Source organism: Schistocerca piceifrons, chromosome 2 (assembly GCF_021461385.2).
Source record: "Schistocerca piceifrons isolate TAMUIC-IGC-003096 chromosome 2, iqSchPice1.1, whole genome shotgun sequence".
In the NCBI taxonomy this organism is placed as follows: Eukaryota; Metazoa; Arthropoda; class Insecta; order Orthoptera; family Acrididae; genus Schistocerca; species Schistocerca piceifrons.
In genome coordinates this window covers 835,845,070-835,866,502 of record NC_060139.1, presented here as the reverse complement: position 1 = coordinate 835,866,502, position 21,433 = coordinate 835,845,070, and the positions used below count along the sequence as shown (strand labels likewise).

Below are 21,433 nucleotides of genomic sequence, written 5' to 3'. Positions count from 1 at the left end.
GAACCGAAAAGCCCCATGTTGCAGTCCCATCGTCCCTGCATCCTCAAAAAGTACTGGTCTGGGCCGCCATTTCTTCCAAAGGAATCATTGGCCCATTTTTCAGATCCGAAACGATTACTGCATCACCCTATATGGACATTCTTCATTTGTTGCGGTACAAACTGCCTTAGACAACACTGCGAACACCTCGTGGTTTATGCAAGATGGTGCCCGGCCACATCGCACGGCCGACATCTTTAATTTACTGAATGAATATTTCGATGATCGTGTGATTGCTTTGGGCTATCCGAAACATACAGGAGGCGGCGTGGATTGGCCTCCCTATTCGCCAGACATGAACCCCTGTGACTTCTTTCTGTGGGGACACTTGAAAGACCAGGTGTACCACCAGAATCCAGAAACAATTGAACAGCTGAAGCAGTACATCTCATCTGCATGTGAAGCCATTCCGCCAGACACGTTGTCAAAGGTTTCGGGTAATTTCATTCAGAGACTACGCCATATTATTGCTACACATGGTGGATATGTGGAAAATATCGTACTATAGAGTTTCCCAGACCGCAGCGCCATCTGTTGTTGAAAATTGTAACTACTGTAATTTCGAAAGTTTGTCCACCTGAAAATGTACTGTTGTCCCAAGCATATTGCAACAAACGGTGTATTTCTATCGCTGCTCGTTTAGTTTTTATTGCCGTTTCAAATATACCGGTCATTTTTGAAACACCCTGTATATTTGACAATATTGACACTGGTACTTGAATGTTTTGACTCTCAAAATTGTGACTGTCTATACTGCTGGTGTCCTTATCATTTTGTCAACTAGAAACTACCATATATTTTCCTTTCTCACCATTGACCAGTATCCCTAGTTTGCTTGCTTCTAGCATAAATCAAGATGTATCTGCTGCCATCTTATTCAGAGTTTCACCTACCTTCACTACATCATCTGCAACTGCAAGGATAATCTCTCTTCCAATCATTTCCATAATCCTGTTACAGCCAACTGCACACCACCATTTCCAGTGCAAAGTTGAACAGGACTGATGACAGAGTGTCACCCTGCCTCAGCCCATTCTTAACTGTGAACGGTGCTGACAACTGATTTGTGAAGTGTACTAGTCAACTTGATCAGTTGTAACAAGCTGCAATCACCCTAAAATACTTCATTGGTATACTGAACTCCCATGTTATCTTTTGGAGGGGTGGCCTATTAATGCTTTCATATGCGTGCTGGTAGTCAATGAACATAAGGTGTAAGTCTTTATTGAATTCATAAAACTTCTCCATCATTTGTCTCAGTGTGAATACCTCATTTACATAAAAACTTATTGTCACCAAAATTAAAGGATGCAGGTTATAAAATTATATATATATAGAGTACACATTTGTATAAGATTATGTTATAAAAAGTGCTCGTTTAAGGCATCACAAAGTTGCCAGTTTATGGTATATTTCTACCTTCATAAGATATAACTCATTATGTAGTGCATTATATAATTCACAGATCCTCCAAAATAAACATTAAACCATTAAGATAAGGTGGAGTTTACAACTAAATTAAAGAACTTTCTGTTGCATGGCTCCATCTTCTTCAATAAAGAGTAACTTCACAGAAACTGTTTAAATCATTGGTTTAGTTTATTTCATGATTAATGTCAGCACTAAAATACAGCAATATGTCATACTATAAAAATAAAGGGTTTTAGAGCAGGAGGAAGTGTCTTCCAAAACACTCTGACACACTATGAACTGATAGGCTAAAAAAACTGAAGAAACTTACACTGCGAGTGTCGGTAACACTAAGTCATTTTATTGTATTGCTCTTAAATAAAATTTACATCTTACACTTCTTTCCACATCCCAGAGATTGCTTGGCATTGTGTCCATATAACACAATTATTTTAATATAATGTAAACTAATACTTTCATCTGGAAAGAGCTGAAGAAGAAAAGGAGTTGGGAAGTAATTATTCAGTGTTAAGCTTGAGGACCATTCTACAATACCTTCTCTTCCCTTTATCTCTGAAAGTATGTACTACTGTTTCACAAACCTGGGGTTTATATTTACAAATATTTTCTTTTGGCCAAGATAAAGTTTCCTTCTAACAGGAAGATGTCAGTCCTACTTCTGAAGCATGTCATTACCAACACTTAGTACACAAATATACAATTATATACCATTTTAAATTACACCACTCATGACTATGATCATGAAAGACTTAAAGTCTTAATGAAGAAATGGTGCATTTATGCAATGAAAGAACTGTTTGGGTTACACTTCATTTCTCTACATCAATTGTTATAACGTGTTTCATCAGACTGTCATCACTATCTCCTGCTGCAAAATTTTTCTTAACAATTTCAAGATTTCCTATTTTGCTTATTTTTATGATAGAACCTAATGATGATAGTCTTCTCAATAGATTATGCAATCCAGACAGTTCTTTCAGTGTATTCTTGGTAGTATGACAGAACATCATTATGGCAACAATCTATCCCTTCACCCTCATTTTGAAAATAAAAATAATACCATTCTTTTGAAAATACTGTGAGCAAATGCACAACAATGCATACAACATCATCATTATGCTATTGATCCACACCTCAGATTATTTTGGTGTCACATATATTTCTGGAAGAGAGATATGTATCCCTACTTCTACTTTACCAACAAATGATACTCACAAAGTATAAAACAATGTAATAATTAATATTTAAAAGAGTACTACTGTTGTGAATGTTTTTGGTATACATTTACATGTGGTGAGTAATCTGGAGTAACGACTTGTGTCTTTGAAGTGGGATGATGATCACATAAACTACATAAGTGGCTGTATCCGTAGGGCCATTTGTATATCCTCCAAGAATCGAGACACATTAGCCCTGATGCAACAGCAATAGATGACAATATGGAAAGCAAATAAACTGAGCCAAAGAATTTGAAATGTGTATACATTCTATTGTTTATTTCAATCTGTCATCTTGGCACTTACACTGCAATAGAGAGTTAAGGAACTACTGTATTATTCCATGTAAAGAAATGTTTAATATGAAGAGTTGCTGTATTTGAGAGAAAGAAAATATGGCTCACAGATCTGGGAAGTGTCATATTTATGTGCACTGTTGGATATTGTGCTAAATCCATAGCTTCCAACATTTACTGCCAAATCTGAAGACAAAGTCTGAGCCTTATCCCTGGTCATGATTAAAAGTGAGCTTACATCATAATCAGGAGTCAACACTCATGAGAAATGTCAAGTTCTATAACACTAATCATGAATATAAGGAATATTACACTATGACTTTGATTGTCAGCCTGTGTGCGCAGTGTTGTAGTGTTCAGTGTAGAAGCTTGCTTTCTTGACTTCGTAAAATATTTTAATTAGTGTTGATCACAGTCTAAAAGATGCAAGGACTTGTTTTTATATTTTGTTTCATTTCTTTGTCATTTATATGTTCTAATAGTGTAGCATTATGCTGACAACAGCATCACAGTGTAGTTTGACCTCTTGCTGCTGGAAGGAGATGAGTATATACTCGTTAACATGTCATGTTATCTCAGCACTGCCACTTTAGCAGAGATCCCAGAGATTTGCATCACTTGCATTAACATATTTTACAGGAAATAAATTCCTTAACATGAACCTCAAATTTACAGTGTGTTTGCATAGTTCCTCTTCCAAGATACTCTAGGACCAGTAAAAATATCAATTAAGGAAAACAGACAAAATAAGTTAACTTTCTGGCATATTCAACTTTAAACTCAATGTAATGGACACATTGTTCATCTTAGATATTTGAGAATCTGTCTAATTATGACTAAACAATGTCCAGTGCTTTTCATCATTTTTCTGTGCATAATGTCTCATAAGTATCTACAATAGTCTAAACAGAGGTGTACACATTTACAAAGTAGGAGAGACTATGGTTATCATCTGGAAAGGCACAACACAAAAAGTGTAGACCACAGCTCCTCTTATGTGGGGATCAAATTTTATAACAAACTTCTAAAAAATTTAAAACTCAAGTGGAAACGGCTTTGAAATAGCCTTGAAGGAGTTTCTTACCAATAATTTTTTTCAAAGTATTAATGAATTCCTTTTAGAGAATGAGAATACTTCCATTTATACAAATAGTATTTATATGTAGCATTAATCAGGTTATGTAATTATTTCTTTTATTTTTATTGTTCGTAATAGTTGCCACAATGTTATGACAGGAAGTGTAAAATATGCCCACAATCTAAAACAAACCCTTATATTTTTCTATGGAGAACAAATAAAAATATTTAGTACCTCTAATTAATTGATAAAGAATTAAAGAGATTAAAACAATATATTAAACAAGTGATCAGTTCACAAAATAAACAATTCATTCGTGCAGTCACAAGTCGTGTTCTGTAAACCCCAGAGTTGATGTTTTAAATATTACTTGTGTGGATAATAAATATATATTTATCAGTGAGATACGGAAGCAACTAAGTGGCCTTAATTGAAAAAATAATCTTTTTTTTAACCTTTTTTTAACTCATATTCTGTAAATACCATCATGTAGCAGAACCATGTGGAATATTGGATTATTTGAAGTATATGGTAACAAAAAAAAGGTGCTTAGCTAAAATGCATGCATCAAAAGAAGCAGTAAAGCCTCTTATGTGAAAAATGCTGCTTCTCCCCCATTACAAAAAGTATCTGCTATTGCTTGCTAAATAAATCTGAGAGTTATTGGACAGAGATGTGCAATCATACATCATTTGCTGATGCTTGCAGTGGAATGGTTTTCTGAAATAAACTGACTCATACTAAAATTAGGTGCCAATACTGTGGGCACTGCATTTCTTTACCATTATCTGGTATTTACATAGCAATTGAAGTCAATCTATACTCTACCAATAGCTTCGTCATTCAACTTTTTATGCGTTATTTTGATATTCTTATGAAAATGTCAGTGCAAACACCAATGAGCATAGTATTATTGTACCCTTCTTTGCAAGAGCTAATGAAGTAAAACTAAGAAACTACTTTTATCCTTTGAGATGACTGTATACTTTTTAATAACTTGGCAACAAAAAGAGTTACAAATATCAATCACACCACAAAACTTTTCTTGTTCCAAGCATTAGTCAAAAACTTTGATTTAATATTTTTAACAGTCTATGATATATTAAGTCTGTTTATGAAACATGAAATACACTGTGGAAGCCTACGACAGCTGTTTAAGAGGGTACTGCTGGGCTATATTTGTGTTATTGTCATTTTGTTCTAAACAGTTGTTAATTCATAATACCTTCCCCTGAATGTCATGCAACTCCCTTATATTTTACATGCTTCATACACTGTATTAAATTCTCCACAAATTGCAGTATATTATTACATAGTGACACTTGTACTTATCATTCAACATTGGCATTGAAATATTTTCACTATATTATTTATCATGATGGAAAAGTTCCATTAATAACATAATTTTATATGTCAACAAGCATAAAAACAATAGCATGATGCACACAACTAGCTCTAGAACATTATGCATAATTTCAGTAAATTATCATTGATCAATAGTCTTCCTTTATTTTCCCTAGCATTTATCCTGTCAAGTATGGTGTACACTTTTATACGGCAAATTTTATTTTATTATTTAACTGTGTAGCTGGATGCTCCTACTGATGCCAATAGTTGTCAAGGAACCTAAGGGAAAGAAGTTGTGTGGAGCACCTGCCTGTGAATCATGTACCTTTGTTAAGTGCATTGTCATATTTAAACTGCTTGCATATAATATTCTCTGATGCGGAAGTTAGGGTCCAGCCCAACAATTGCCTAAATGAGCATGGGAGACAGCCTATAACACAATCATGCTGTCACTAAACCAGCCGACAGTTGTTAATCCGCCATGTGGATTCAGTGTGGGTCTGGCACATCTCCCTATCTCACAAGCCAGGGCACTGCATGTTGTGCCATATGAGCAGATACTAATCAACAGTACATTAAGAATAGCTAACAGTTCAGCATCATCAGGTATCCATAGTAGACCACATGATTTCAAATCCTTTCATCTAAGGTATCAGAGATGTCAGCAATCACTGATTGAGTAGCATATGAGAACATGTTCATCCAATGAACAATAAGTAGCAGGATTTACTATGAGTATCATATACTGCTATACAAACAAGAAGGAGACAATGCAAGAAAGTTGATTTTCGTCTTAAACCACTGAGCAAAATTTATCTGATAAATTAAGACTGTGGGTATGTTCAATGTTTCTCCAAGTGTAAATATTACTTTCATTATTATTATTATTATTATTATTATTATTATTATTATTATTATTATTATTATTATATTAGAAGTGACACCAGTAAAATTAAGGAACAAGCTTACCTCTTCAAGAGATGACGAGTAATTACTTGGATCCCAAGCAAGGAGAGAGATACCTTGATAAAGTGCTGATGTAAGGAAATTGAATTCAGGTTTTGATACAACCTGTGAATTAAGAATGCGCAGAGTTGTCTTTGATCCAACATCAGATTCATAACCTTCTGTTGGTGCATGGTTGAACCTCAGAACAACATCATGTGTATCTAAATCATATAAAGTCAAATGTTAGTATGGTATTCATGTAACAATTTAAGTCTGCACAGAAAAAAAAAACAAATGAAGCAAAATAATAATGCATGCCAGAACTAACGTTATTCATTATTACAAAGCACAATGCAATTTGTGTTCAGAACTGCAAATACATGTCTTTGGATCATTGCTTTTCTGATTTGCAGAACTGCATTTGCTGACTGTAAGCCTCTGAAAATAAAACTATCTGGATATATTACTCAGTGAGCAGAGAACCATAGTGTAGGCATACAAAATTTATTTCAGACAAAGACATGATTACACTAAGTGTGCTCCCTTGAGTAAAATCAGCTTGTTCAGAGAATTAGACTGGGAGCATGTTGTCAACTCAATACACAAATATTTACTCTGCAAGGAAGAATTTCAGCACAATTGTAAGATGACCACAAGTATCTTAGTTACGAAGCTGTAATTTGATGCTGTAAGCTTTAACATTATCATAAAACAAGGAGGGTCATGTTATCAAGAAAAACTGATACTTCTTAAACCTACATACAAATCATCTGGAGATGGCTGACAACCTTTTTGAAAGTCTCATCTATCCAACTCCTGAAGGAAAAAAACATGCTATCTACATGTTAATGGGATTTCTCCATGAATTTATAAAAAGGGGATTATTATTATCTTTCTCCATATTCATGGATACTTTCCTTCAACCCAAATATGGAAAAGATGAAAGAGGAAAAGTTTTGATTTGTTGCGTAAGTGGCACAAGCACAAAAAGTCATAATGCACTGGCAGAAAAATGCTCCTATCAGAGCACAGAAAAGGCAGATATGCTCATATTAACAAAAATATTCTGACTGAAAAGTGGGGTACCAGCTACATCATTCTACCTTCCTCAGCACCTTTAAACATGTTCACAAACATATTCATGCTCTTTCTAACATGTAACTCACCTCTCACTCCCACAATCTGCCATAAATCTACACAGATACTCCACGAGCCAATGCACGGTGAGTAGCAGAAGGTACCCAGTCATTTCCTCCCCTGTTCCACTTGCAAATAGAGCAAGGGAATTTCTTGTATGTTAACGTCATCATCGTTATGCAAATGTGCATTGATGGTAGTAGAATCGTTTGGCCATCAGCTTCAAGTGTTGGTTCTATAAATTTTCTCAATAGTGTTTCTCAAAAAGAATGTTGCCTTCCCTCCAGGGATTCCCATTTGAGTTCCCAAAGCATTTCCATAACACATATGTGTTGTTTGAACCTACCATTATCAAATCTAACTTGCTGCCTCTGAATTGCTTAAACGTCTTCCTTGAATCCAGCCTGGTACAGATCTCAAACATTCACACAGTACTCAAGAACAGATCGCATCAGTGTCCTATATGCAGTCTCCTTTATAGGTGAACCACTCTTTCCTAAAATTCTCTCAATAAACCAAAGCTGACCATTTGCCTTCCCTGCCATAGTTCTCACTTGCTTGTTCCTTGCAATGTTACCCCCAGATATTTAAATGACTGACTGTGTCAAGCAGGACACTAGTAATACTGTATCCAAACATTACAGGTTGATCTTCCTACTCATCCGCATTAACTCACATTTTTCCTTCCCATTGCTGGTGTCTCACCTCACTGTCTCTGTCTCTCTCTTCCTTGTAGCCATTGTCACTGACTCTGTCTCTCATTATCACTGGCTCACACCAAGTTCCACTTTCTCTTTCTCTTTATTCTTCTCCCACTGGCACTCTCTCTGTCACTCTTCTCTCAATGTCTACTATGTTCCATTGCAACTGTATGCCTCTCTTTCTCTACACTGCCATTGTCTCCTTCGCTCTTTTTATGCCACAACCACTGTCTACCATCTTCCAGTATTTGTTAGTTTTCTGCCTCTTTCTTACTGCCACTTTTTCCTTCTTTCTCTGCAAAAAAAAAAAAAAAAAAAAAATAAAAAAATAAAAAATGTGAATATGTTTACATGCCAATATTTTTGTGAAAATTTGACAGGTGTTGAGGAAGGTAGAATGTGGCAGCTGGTACTTCACTTTTCAGTTCGAGCTTTTTAATAAAGAGGAGCATGTTCACCTGTTTAATGCTCCTCTTCTTTCTGCTGGTTCCCTTATTTTCCCTGCCACAGCAAGGCATGTCACTCATATGAAAAGAAGTTTATAGGCTAGCAAAATTTTGGTAGTTTACTTATGTGGAACAGAAATAACACAAAACTAATTTTACACCTCAGATTGGAGTTCGTGAGCACAAAAACGTTTCTTGTGCTTTAGTTTCCAGAACCCTTCTGATGATAATGGAGACACTTTACAACATGTTTCTCCATTGTATGTCACGACATTTTCACTTCACACTGCAGCTTAAGTGCATATTTTATGTGCACAAGTAGGGTAACTTCAAACCTCTGTATCTCGGTAATGGATAAAGATATCTAGAAAATAATCAGAGCTGTTTGAGACTGGAATCTTAGGAATATATCGTAAAAATTACAGCAATTTGCTGCACACAGTGATCTCAGAATCCACAGTTGGGTTTTGGTCTACTGCTGATGGCATAAAAAAGGTGAAAAATGCATTTTTTTGTGGTTTTCTCAGGAACTGCCCATAAGTTTATGCAAATGTATCATTCATTCATTCATTCATTTGGGTATAACCATCAGTTTAATTAAATCACACGTTTATCAAGGGTACACTAGTCATCAGTCAACCTATTTAATGTACACCTATTACAGAGCCTGAGACATTAAGAACCTCATCTCTAACTGAGGGGACATATCATTTAAATGAGTAACAAGAAACACACTTTTGCACAGCCATTGTGTCATCATTCTTATCTGATAACCAGGCTGTTAGTGCCTCCTCTGAAGATCATACACTGCAAACAGATCATCTGCTGCACAACACACTGAAAATAAATGACAATGGAACCTCTAAAACCAAAAACAAAGTTGAGGCCTTTAAGGGAAAGGTAATTATAAGATAAAAATATGTTCAGTTGCCACCTGTATCAAAAATATCAAACTTTAACATATGAATGCAACTAAGACATCCTGAGAAAGTTATCCATTCTCAGCGATGTGCAGCACAATATATAGATCATTGGCAAAAACCTATGGTACAGAGACCCAGACAAAATTCTGCAAGTCAGTGAAAGTCCCAACCCTTTTGTACAACAGTGAAATATGGAGCCTGAAGGCTAATGGCAAGAGTCAAATTCAAGCCACAGAAATAAAGTTATCGAGAAGAATCAAAGGTTGTAGCGAATGGATCACATCCACACAGAAGACGCCAGATGAGAACTGGTAATCCTTCCAACATCAGGATACAGGTTGGCTGGCAGCTTTTCTAGGAGCTCTTTGCGGTGTGGGGGAGTTGCCACGTATGTGAAAAACGGCATGCCAGTTGAGTCAACTGATGTTTCCAAGTACTGCAGTGAAAAGGTGTTTGAATGTTGTGCAGGTGTGGTTAAATTTAATGGAGCTAAACTTCTAACCGTTGTTATTTATAGATCCCCAGATGCCGATTTCACAACATTTTTGCTAAAGCTAGAGGAGGTTCTTGGTTCACTTTATAGGAAATACAAAAAGTTAGTTATATGTGGTGACTCAGTGATTGTGCAAGGAAAAGGATGCTGGTAGACCTCCTTAATTCATATAATCTTATGCAAACCGTATTCTTTCCAGCGAGAGTGCAAGGGAACAGTAGAACAACCATAGACAACATTTTTGTTCATTCCTCATTACTAGAAGGGCATTCTGTTAGCAAAAAGGTGAATGGCCTTTCAGATCATGATGCACAAATTTTAACTCTAAAAGATTTTTGTGCTGCAACACATGTTAAATATAGTTATCAACTGTGTAGGAAAGCTGATCCAGTTGCTGTAGAGACCTTTGTAAACCTTATCAAGGAACAAGAGTGGCAAGATGTTTATAGCGCTGATACAGTAGACGATAAATATAATACTTTTCTCAAGACTTTTCTCATGCTCTTTGAAAGTTGCTTTCTGTTAGAACATTCAAAACAGGGTACTAGCACAAATAGGCAGCCTGGGTGGCTGACTAGAGGGATAAGAATATCCTGTAGAACAAAGTGGCAGTTATATCAAAATCTAAATGCAGCAGCCCATTACAAACAGTATTGTAAGGTGCTTAAAAAAGTTATTAGGAAGGCAGAAAGTATGTGGTATGCAGATAGAATAGCTAAGTCTCAGGATAAAATTAAAACCATATGGTCAGTCGTAAAGGAAGTGGCTGGTCTGCAGAGACAGGTCAAGGATATAGAATCAGTGTGTAGTGGGAATGTCCGTGTTCCTGATAAGTCGCATATATGTACAGTATTTAATAATCACATTCCGAATATAGCAGGTGAACTAAATAGAAACCTAGTCCCAACAGGGAATCATGTAGCGCTCGTAGAAAAAAGTGTTCCGAGACTGTTACATGAAATGCTCCTCCATGACACTGACAAGAAGGAGATTGAGTTAATAATTAAATCACTAAAGACCAAGAACTCTCATGGATATGATGGGGTATCTAGCAGAATACTGAAGTATTGTTCTGTGTATGTTAGCCCAGTACTTAGCCATATCTGTAACTTTTCCTTTAGGAGTGGTCGGTTTCCTGACCGATTAAAGTACTCTGTAGTCAAGCCACTTTATAAAAAGGGAGACAGGGATAATGTTGACAACTTTAGACCTATTTCCATGCCATCGGTGTTTGCTAAAGTTATCGAGAAGATTGTATATACAAGGTTACTGGAGCGTTTAAATTCACATAATTTGCTGTCAAATGAACAGTTTGGTTTTAGAAATGGTTTAACAACTGAAAATGCTATATTCTCTTTTCTCTGTGAGGTTTTGGATGGATTAAATAAAAGGTTGCGAACGCTAGGTGTTTTCTTTGATTTAACGAAGGCTTTTGACTGTGTTGATCACAAAATATTACTGCAGAAGTTGGACCATTACGAAGTAAGGGGAGTAGCTTACAATTGGTTCGCCTCTTACTCTAAGAACAGAAAGCAGAAGGTAATTCTCCGCAATATCGAGAGTGGTAGTGATGTTCAGTCGCAATGGGGCACTGTTAAGTGGGGCGTTCCCCAAGGGTCGGTGCTGGGGCCACTGCTGTTTCTTATTTATATAGATGATATGCCTTCTAGTATTACAGGTGATTCAAAAATATTTCTGTTTGCTGATGACACCAGCTTGGTAGTGAAGGATCTTGTGTGTAATAATGAAACAGTACCAAATAATGTAGTTCATGAAATAAGTTCGTGGCTAGTGGAAAACAATTTGATGCTGAATCACAGTAAGACTCAGTCTTTACAGTTTCTAACTCACAATTCAACAAGAACCGATATTTTGATCAGACAGAATGGGCACATTATAAGCAAGACGGAACAGTTCAAGTTCCTAGGCGTTCGGATAGCCCATGTCCAGGATCTTGTTCAGAAACTAAATGCTGCTTTATTTACCATTAGAACAGTATCTGAAATAAGTGACAGTTCAACACGAAAAGTAGTCTACTTCGCGTATTTTCATACGCTTATGTCATATGGTATTATTTTTTGGGGTAATTCTTCTGATTCAAAAAGGGTATTTTTGGCTCAGAAACGGGCTGTTCGAGCTATATGTGGTGTAAGTTCGAAAACCTCTTGTCGACCCCTATTCAATAGTCTGGGAATTCTGACATTGCCCTCACAATATATATTTTCTTTAATGTTGTTTGTTGTTAGCAATATTAGCCCATTCCCAAGAGTTAGCAGCTTTCACTCAGTTAATACTAGGCAGAAATCAAATCTGTATGTGGAATGCAGTTCCTTGACTCTTGTGCAGAAAGGAGTGCAGTATTCTGCCGCATCCATTTTCAATAAGCTACCACAGGAACTCAGAAATCTGAGCAGTAGCCCAAAGGCTTTTAAGTCTAAACTGAAGAGTTTCCTCATGGCTCACTCCTTCTATTCTGTCGAGGAGCTCCTGGAAGAGCTAAAAAATTAAGCAAATTCCAGTGTAACATTGTTGATTTTCTTTATTTAAACTTACGACTTGTCGCCCGATATGTTTTTTATATTTCATTTTATCTGTTTCTACTATCATTTTATAATTTCATGTATTGACTTGTTCCATGACCATTGAGACTTCTCCTTAATGTGATCCCATGGAACAATAAATAAATAAATAAAATCAGAAAATCGAAGGATATAGCCAAAAATGGCTCAGCCATATGCTTTGAATGGACAATGAGCAGCTAGCAAAAACAGTGTGTTGGATACTGACTGACAGGCCAAATATGCTAAGGAATACCAAAAAAGAGGTGGACTGATAGACTGGAACAGTCCAATAGGTCGAATCATGATGTAGAGGATGATGTAAAACTTGTATGGGCTTCCATTCTAGTGAGTACCTTCCCATATGGTTACCACAAACAACGGTGCCTGAAACTTATGCATAAGCAGGACAGAAAATATGGTAGTTTTCCCGAATGCTCTGTATCTGGTGATATGCCTCAATCACCCAGAAGAGAAAAAATATGTTTCCTGACAGAACTGACAGACAGAATGATACTTATGACAGAGGACCTGCCAAATTTATTTAAACCCTAAAGGGACAACACCTTCAATAGAGCCCCCCCCCCCCCCCCCCCCAAATGTGAAGAGCTTACAATTAAACTGCAATAGCAGCACTTTGGTTGGAGTAGAACTATGTAGACTTCTGAATGAAGTACAGGCACATATAATCTATCTCCAAGAGCCATAAATGCATGGTGAAAAACTTCTATGCTTTCCGTAAATCTCACAACAATTACTGTGACCTAAATACCAAGCCTGCGCTTGTAATAGTGAAAAAAATTACACAGTCACAAAAATAATACAACCATATTCTGAACATGTATCCAACCTGAAATTATGCATGGATGAGAATCTTGAATCATCACATCCATGTAGGCAAAGTACTATTATGACATACGGCCTTTTTCTGACCAAATAAGAGATATAGCACAGTTTTACAGTTTTCTAGGGACAAAAGACAGTGACATCAGTGCATGGTCAAAGCTCTAACATGTAGACAGAACAGACAATAGCAGACAAATCGTAGTTTATACAATAAATGAATGCCAGCTCTTTGATCTAAACAAAGCAGGACAAACACCTACATTCTGCAGCAATGTAGGAGGAACGAGCAGTAGTGACATCTCACTAGCAAATGTAAAGTCCACACTATATCCCAACAAATGATAAGTACTAGAAAATAGAAACAGTGTCTTCTTTCAAATGAAGCTGGCTGGAAAAAATTTGCACTGAAACAGAAACTCCATTGGTTCACTGAGGCAACAAACTAAGGAAAGATACTAGTGAAAAAATGAAACATTACCAAAAAGTGAAAACAGCACAAGAGAGGGAAATAACACTAGAACTACACAGTGAAGCAACACAAACAATTGAAAACAAACTACACAAACTAGACAGGATCACTGGAACAAGTTTGTCAAAACTCAGCTACAAAACAATATATGGGGGAATCATTCAAACTTCAAACAGCTAAGGTAAAGATCCAGACACTACTGCCAACTCTTAGCCACAAAGAGGTCACTATTACAGGGGGCTGGAAATGTTCAGCAGTGCACCTGCTGAACAAGTTTCTCCCTGATGATGAAAAAATGAATAGCTAGTAACATCACACAAACTTACAAAGACAAATCGATGACACCTACACAAATAGCCCTATTGCTGTCCCATTTGCCCAAGGAGAGCTAGTGTTAGCAGTTAAAAAATTAAAGAATAAGAAGACTCCCAGTCCAAATGGCATACACTCAGAAATACTCAAAAATACAATTGCACATATCATTTCTACAGCTACCGAATGACGCGTTGCTGCAAGGTAGGGTCCCTGCCATATGGAAAGAAAACTGTGAAGATAGTAATCAGCAAAAATCAGGGGATTGGCATCCAACAGACCCAAAAACTTATAGGCTCATCTGCCTCTTGAACACTTCAGCTAAAGTACAGGAGAGATTCCTGTGTAAATGACTACAGTCACACAGAAGAATCTTCAGTCTTAGTCCACATCAGTATAGTTTTAAACCCAAACACTCAGTAGACAATGCAGTTAACCACACACTGGAAATAATACAGGACATACCAGAAAAATACGCAGCAACAAAAGCAATATACATAGCCAGCACCTTCAACAATCTCTGGTGATCTGCCTTGTTCGCAAGGCTACAAGAGATGCAGACACCAACAGTCGTATACAATAGCTTACTTGACTACTGCAAAGGTAGGGTGACTCAATGGTAAGCAGGAATGCAAAGGGTTATCAATAAAATAACTGAAAAATGTCCACAAGTCTCAACCTGTAGGCCAGTTTTCTAGGCTATTGTCATGAAGTCACTCCTAAATAATCTGGATGAAGATGCTTGGGTCAAGGGCAAAGGTATGGCAAAGGTATAACAGCCGACACTGACAAATTCCTAGCAGTAATAACTGTGAACTCCAGAGCACAGCTTGAAAGCATGCTTACACAGCTCCTTGTAAAAATAACTGATGAATGCAGCCATAATAATCTCACAAGTGTGGCAAACAAACAGTATATTTACTAGTCAAAGGGGAACTGCAGAGAAAACCCACCATTAGACTAAACAACACTATAACGAAAAATAACAAGATACCTAGGTACAAACCATGATGAATGACTGATGTTCAATGAGCACATAAGACTTACCATTCAAAAAGGTGGCAAGACTAATGCACAAACTTGCCACACTAAACTCAACTCACCACAGACTACCATTGTAGACAATATGAATCTATCATACAGCCCTCTTTGAGGCTATTTATGTGCTTCACAGCAAGTGTCTGGTCACATCAATTGACACAACCAACAAAACTATTGTGAGGTGTGGACAAAGAAGTGCATTTCTTAGAATGTCAGGGGCATTTGGCACCATGCCTTTGGAAGCCCTATGCATTTTTCTTGCAACATGCCCCATTTACATAACCATTAGACAGAAAGTAGCAGCATACTGGCTCAAAAGGGGAAGACTGGACATGGTACATGAGATAACATGAAAGCATGTTACAGAAAAATGCCAATTAAATCTTTGGAAGATTGAGACATGGCAAAAAGAATGGGGAAAATCTATGGCTGTCAGGTTTTCTCAATCTTCCTGAACATCCAGGAACAGTTGAGGCTCAGACATGTTGACCCAAGTTGTGGTATAGTACAAAAATAACACTACAATGCAACACACACACACAGAAGACAGAGGACAGAGGACAGAAATTGAGGACATAGGGAAAGCTTCAACAGACACAGAAAATTGGAGCATATTTAACCACATCACTGATGGAATATCAATAGGGCTACTTATAAGCAACAGTGTCCATATATGAAATCACAACCAGATGTACACTGTATGCCACAGTATGATACATGGGACGACAGAAATTCAAATACTGGTATGGAAATAGATAAACATACAGATACAGATGATGACGTGAACATGCCAGTATCAGAAAATTCGGATACATATATGGCATAGTAAAAGATCACATGACTGCAACAATGATGCACATAATATACACATGGGGCTTAGAAATAAGTTAATAATAAGGAATAAAACAATGAATCTTCTTGTTTGAACAAAGTAAAACAAGGAATTCTTTAGTTTTGTGTATCATTATTTTCAAACAGGTGCTTGTTTAATGTAAATTGTATAAGCTACAGACTGTGAGGAATGTGAACTTTATAATATTGTACATAAGAATACATATGCAGTATAATAAGACGTAACTACACACACGCAAACACAGAACATAGATAAGAAGTGCCCTGCAGGTAGATGATGCTCGAGGGCACCCTTCTGGGGCTCCTCTCCAGCTTATGGTGGGGGCAGATGGAGGAAGTAATTGTAATAACAAATAGTATTGTCATATCTCATACACAAACAACATAGAGTTAATCTCATGACACACATACATACAGTAGTAACCATAGTAGAATATATAATGTTAATTCAAGTGAGACAGGCTCAAGAGTGAGGTATGTTTGAAGTGTTCACCAAATCTCTCATACTTGAAATAGACAAGTAGAGGAATCTCTTTTACTATCTAAATCTTTCCTTTTGTCTATTTTTTTCTTCTTAAGTACATAGTATTTTTTTTCTTTTTCAAAATGTACTTTACGAATCAGACGTTTTTTTAACAATGTTAATTATGTAAAAGGCAAGAAAAATAACAGTACGGAGAGAAGCTGTAGAAATAGACAAAGATTCCACCTCTGCAACTCCTTACTAATTTTTAGTAGCAAATGACTTACCATAGTTACCAGGGTGGTGGGTTATTCTGTAATGTTAATAAATAAATAAATAACAAATAGTGCCTGAAAGAAGATTGTTTTGAGCAACTTTGACAGCAAATAGAATATGTGAGAGTTAACTAGCTCTATTTGAACAACAATGTACTATCCAGAAATTGGTGGCTCACGTGACTTACATTATTAATGAAATTTCTATTAATCTAATTTGTCATCAGTCTTCTGACTGGTGACTCATCCCAACTTCCAGTCCTGCACCAACATCTTCATCAGAGTAACATTTACATCCTATGTGCTGGATTATTTCTTCGATATATTCCAATTTTTGCCATTTGCACATTCTCTAGTACCAAGCAAGTTATTCTCTGATGACTTATCACACTCCACTATACTGTCCCTTCTGGTCACTGTTTCCCATATTTTCCTTTCCATCTCAGTTTTGCAGAAGACATGATTTCTTTTGTTATGAGTCCACTTAAATTTCAGCATTCTTCTGTAACATCACATCTCAAATTCTTGACTTTCCTTCTTTTCCAGTTTTCCCACAGTCCGTGAGTCAATTCCATTTAATGCTGTGCTCCAGACATAATTTTCAGAAATTTACTCCTCAAATTAAGGTCTATGTTTGATACTAGTAGACTTCTTTAAGTAAGGTATGTCCCCTTTGCCTTTGCCAGTCTGTGTCTTATATCCTCCTTGCTCCAACCATCAGGCATTATTTTGTTTTTGCGAGGTAGCAGAATCCCTTCATCTACTACATGGTCCCCAATTACTTTTATATTAAGTTCATTGCTAATCTCAGTCCTGCAACTCCTCATTACTTTCTTCTTCTCAGTTTGTCCATTGCATTGTTCACTCCATTCAACAGATCCTGCGTTTCTTCCTCACTTTAAATGAGGACATAATTCATAAGCAAATCTTATCATTGTTACCATTTCACACTATATTTGATGCCACTCCTGAAACTTACATTTAGTTCCACCTTTGCTTCTTTGACATACAGCTTGAACACTAGGGGAGAAGGACAGCGTCCTTGCCTTACACCCTTTTCAATCTGAGCACTTCTCTCTTGGTATTCTCATTGTTCCTTCACATTTCTTGTACATGTTATGCATTACCTACCTTTTGGCATAGTTCATACAAATTTTTCTGAGAATTTCAAACATCTTGCATCATTTTAAATTCTTGTATGCTTTTTATGGATTGACAAATCCTACAAAGGTCTCTTGCTTTTTAAAAAAATTTCACCTCCATTATCAAACATAACATTATAAATATCTCTCTGGCTCATTTATATGCGTTCTAAAGCCAGATTAATCAGCATCAAACAAATCCTCAATTTTTTTCCATTTTTCTGAACATTGTTCTTGTCAGTGACTTCAATACATAAGCTGTTCAGCTGGTTGTGCAATGGCTTCCACATTTGTCTGTCTTTGATACCTATGGGATTGTGTGGATGATGTTTTTTTAAAAAATGTCTAGTAGTGTGTCCGCAGTCCCATCGATTCTATGAAGTAACTTCAATCATCAGTTGTTCATCACTACTGCCAATGACACTAGAAATTACAGAGAGAAGTTCCTTCTGCCTTTTTTGATTGTAAGTCTTCCAAAGGTCTTTCAAACTCTGACCATAATACTGCATCCTCTATGCATTACAAATTGACACCCAATTAATCTTCTATAACATCAGGATAAAGTTCCTCCCACTCGTAGATACCTATCATGTACTCTGTTGATCCATCCCCTGCCTCTTTTGGGTTTAACGGTGGAATTCCTTTTGTGATGTTATTATTGAAAATCTTGCTTTTAATTTCACCAAAAGTTATTTTGACTTTTCTATATTCTGAATCTACTTTAACAATGACCATTTCCTTGTGAATTTCTTCACATTTTTTCAGTTATTTCTTATTACTACTTTGCCAATCACCAAATCGTCCCATCATTTACCTAGTATGGTTCCATGGGGATAATATTGCCTTTCTTCCAGAGATCGTCTCTGTTACACTTTTATGGTGGCTGTACTGACCTCTTATTATCCCAGCAGCGTGTCTCAATTTGTCTGATGTCCTTTGTCATTACTACTTGATAAGTAGCAATACTCTAAAACAGTTTGCACATATGTCTCAATATGCAACTTCCTCTACAGATGCACTGCCTTTCCTCACAACCTTCCCAACCTGCATAAGTCATCTGTCCACTTTCCCTATTACTGATTTTACAAACTAGTATGCCTAATAATGTAAATGATGTAAAGGCTCCATAAGTTTACCACTAATCTTGAAAGATGTTACTGGGTTCTTTCTTTTTTTTTCTTTTTTTTTTCTTTTTTATTTATTTATTTATTTATTTTTTTTTACAGTATTACATTGCATTAAAATTAAAATTTAAACTGAAATCATTTCTCATTTTTTCTGACTTCACTAAAAGAAGGTATCCACTGATAGAACAAATTCTGGGGCATCGAAATAGTCAGTTTGCTAATGGATGGAAGTGTAGGGGTACAATAAGTTCAAATGGGTGTAGGTCACAGCAGTTATTCAAAGATGAAAAGGGTTTGTACAGCATGGACTAGAATTGAGAGCTGCACCAAATCAGTCTTAGGATTGAAGATTGATGATAATGATGATGATGGTTGATATTTTAGGGCACAAAATGGTGAGGTCATCAGTGCCTTGGACTGAAGGCCACAACAACAACAACAACAGCAGCAGCAGCATTTACTTGGTTACAGTGGTACTTATCAATGAAAATAGTTACCTACAACTCCAAATTTTAATTCCAATTTACTACCTGCCATGCAGGATTACAGCAAACACTGCTACTAGACACTTTGCTAACAGAACAAAATTATTGAATATAGGTATTCAAATCATTTGTAGAAGGGGTGACTAATGAGATATGTTTTAGTTTTCTTTCAAATTGGTGGGCATTCCTGATTCCTTTTAGATGGAAGCTTGTTGAATATCTTCACACCAGAGCTCATAATGACACCATGACTTCCAGACAAGGAGGCAAAGACAATGAAAATTATTTTTCTGTTCTGTATTGTGATTCTATACACCACAGTTCAGCTGAAACTGATTATTATTGCCAGCAACAAAAGCTGTTAAGGAGCAAACATATTTGGAAGTGATCGTAAGAATTCCAAGACGTTTAAAAAGGCTTCTACAAGATTTACGATCATCTAGTTTATACAATATTCATATTGCTCACTTCTGCTGAACAAACATTTATTTACTTTATGTTGACTAGCCCACAAGATAATTCCATAAAACAGGGGTGTGAAAAAATTTGCAAGATAAGGCAATGCTTGTCTTTATGTGAACGCAGTGAGAGATATTTCTAGAACAAAACACATCAAACTGTGTTTCTTAATTAGTGTATTGATGCCTTGATCCATTTTAGTGCATCATCCAACTGAACACCAATAAAATTTATACAGTGTATTTCATTTCATGTATGAATGTTAATGTCTATTTCTAATGCTAACACATCATTACTGCTTGTTTGAACTCACATAATACAAATCTTTATAATATTAAAATTTAAACTGCTAGTGGGAATCATTTTTTAGCCTGTTCAGCTATCACCTGAGCTGTGTCTGGTTGTACAAAAACTGCGACACCAGGAACAAAAACAAATCACAAGGTTTTACTTTATTGTGTGCACACAGGATGGAAGAATACAAGATTTTAGAATAATACAAGAGTAAATTCATAGATGGTTTGAGGGTGTACAAGAAATGAAATTTAGTGCAAAGGGCTCTATCTCTGGCAGAAAAAACTGCTCTAACCAAGCTGGGAATCAAGTCAAATTGAGCTTGGATGATGGATATATGTTGCTTCATTTCTACACCAGATCTTAAGTAGTCAAATAATTTAGGGAATGAAAATGTCCTTAATTTTTATTTAAATTTTTAATCATTCCCAGATTCTCACTTACATCTGCTAGTAGTGTTGTTCCGAGACCTGAATATAGACTCCTGAACAAAGACGTATATTCTGTATGGAAATTATTTCTGTGTCAGTCATCATAGTTAAGTATTAAATGAGGTCTCTTTCGTATCTGGAGGAGAATGGTGACTTATAAACTGATGAATTCACAGCTTTAGTCATATTTCATTTTATTTGACTAGTAACCAGTTTCAGCTTAACAATTACTCTCAGATCTATAACAGGAAATTTAAAATTAACGTTGTTTCGGAATGTGTTAAAGATGAACCATGAACCTATGCTATACACGCGGAAAATGGTTCAGCTAATACCTTATTATGAAACAGTGGGAAGATATTTAGTCACTAAATGAAATGATTAACAATATGCATGATACTTAAATTAAGGCACTTTACTTGAATTAAAGATTTTACATCACAAACAAGAAGACATGTTACTTGATGTACAGTACTGGATGAAACTGAAATCTATGCTAATCTGAAAAGTGATTGTAAAAACTCCCTTAATTTACACTGCCTACTTCAAAACTCTTAGACAATTGTTATAACAGAGTACATTGTCATAGTATTTAGTCGCAGTTTGGTTCCTGTCATAAGTGT

The 21,433-nt window shown here is 36.2% G+C and overlaps 1 protein-coding gene across 1 annotated transcript in view; it reads right to left on the bottom strand.

The window, feature by feature from the left end:
- The window catches only part of LOC124776740 (beta-galactoside alpha-2,6-sialyltransferase 2), a 77,711-nt gene that overhangs the window by 19,124 nt on the left and 37,154 nt on the right, over nt 1-21,433 (bottom strand). Inside the window, exon 2 of the mRNA XM_047251863.1 lies at nt 6,378-6,577. Coding sequence (XP_047107819.1) covers nt 6,378-6,577 — 200 coding nt within the window. The remainder of the gene's footprint in view (nt 1-6,377; nt 6,578-21,433) is intronic.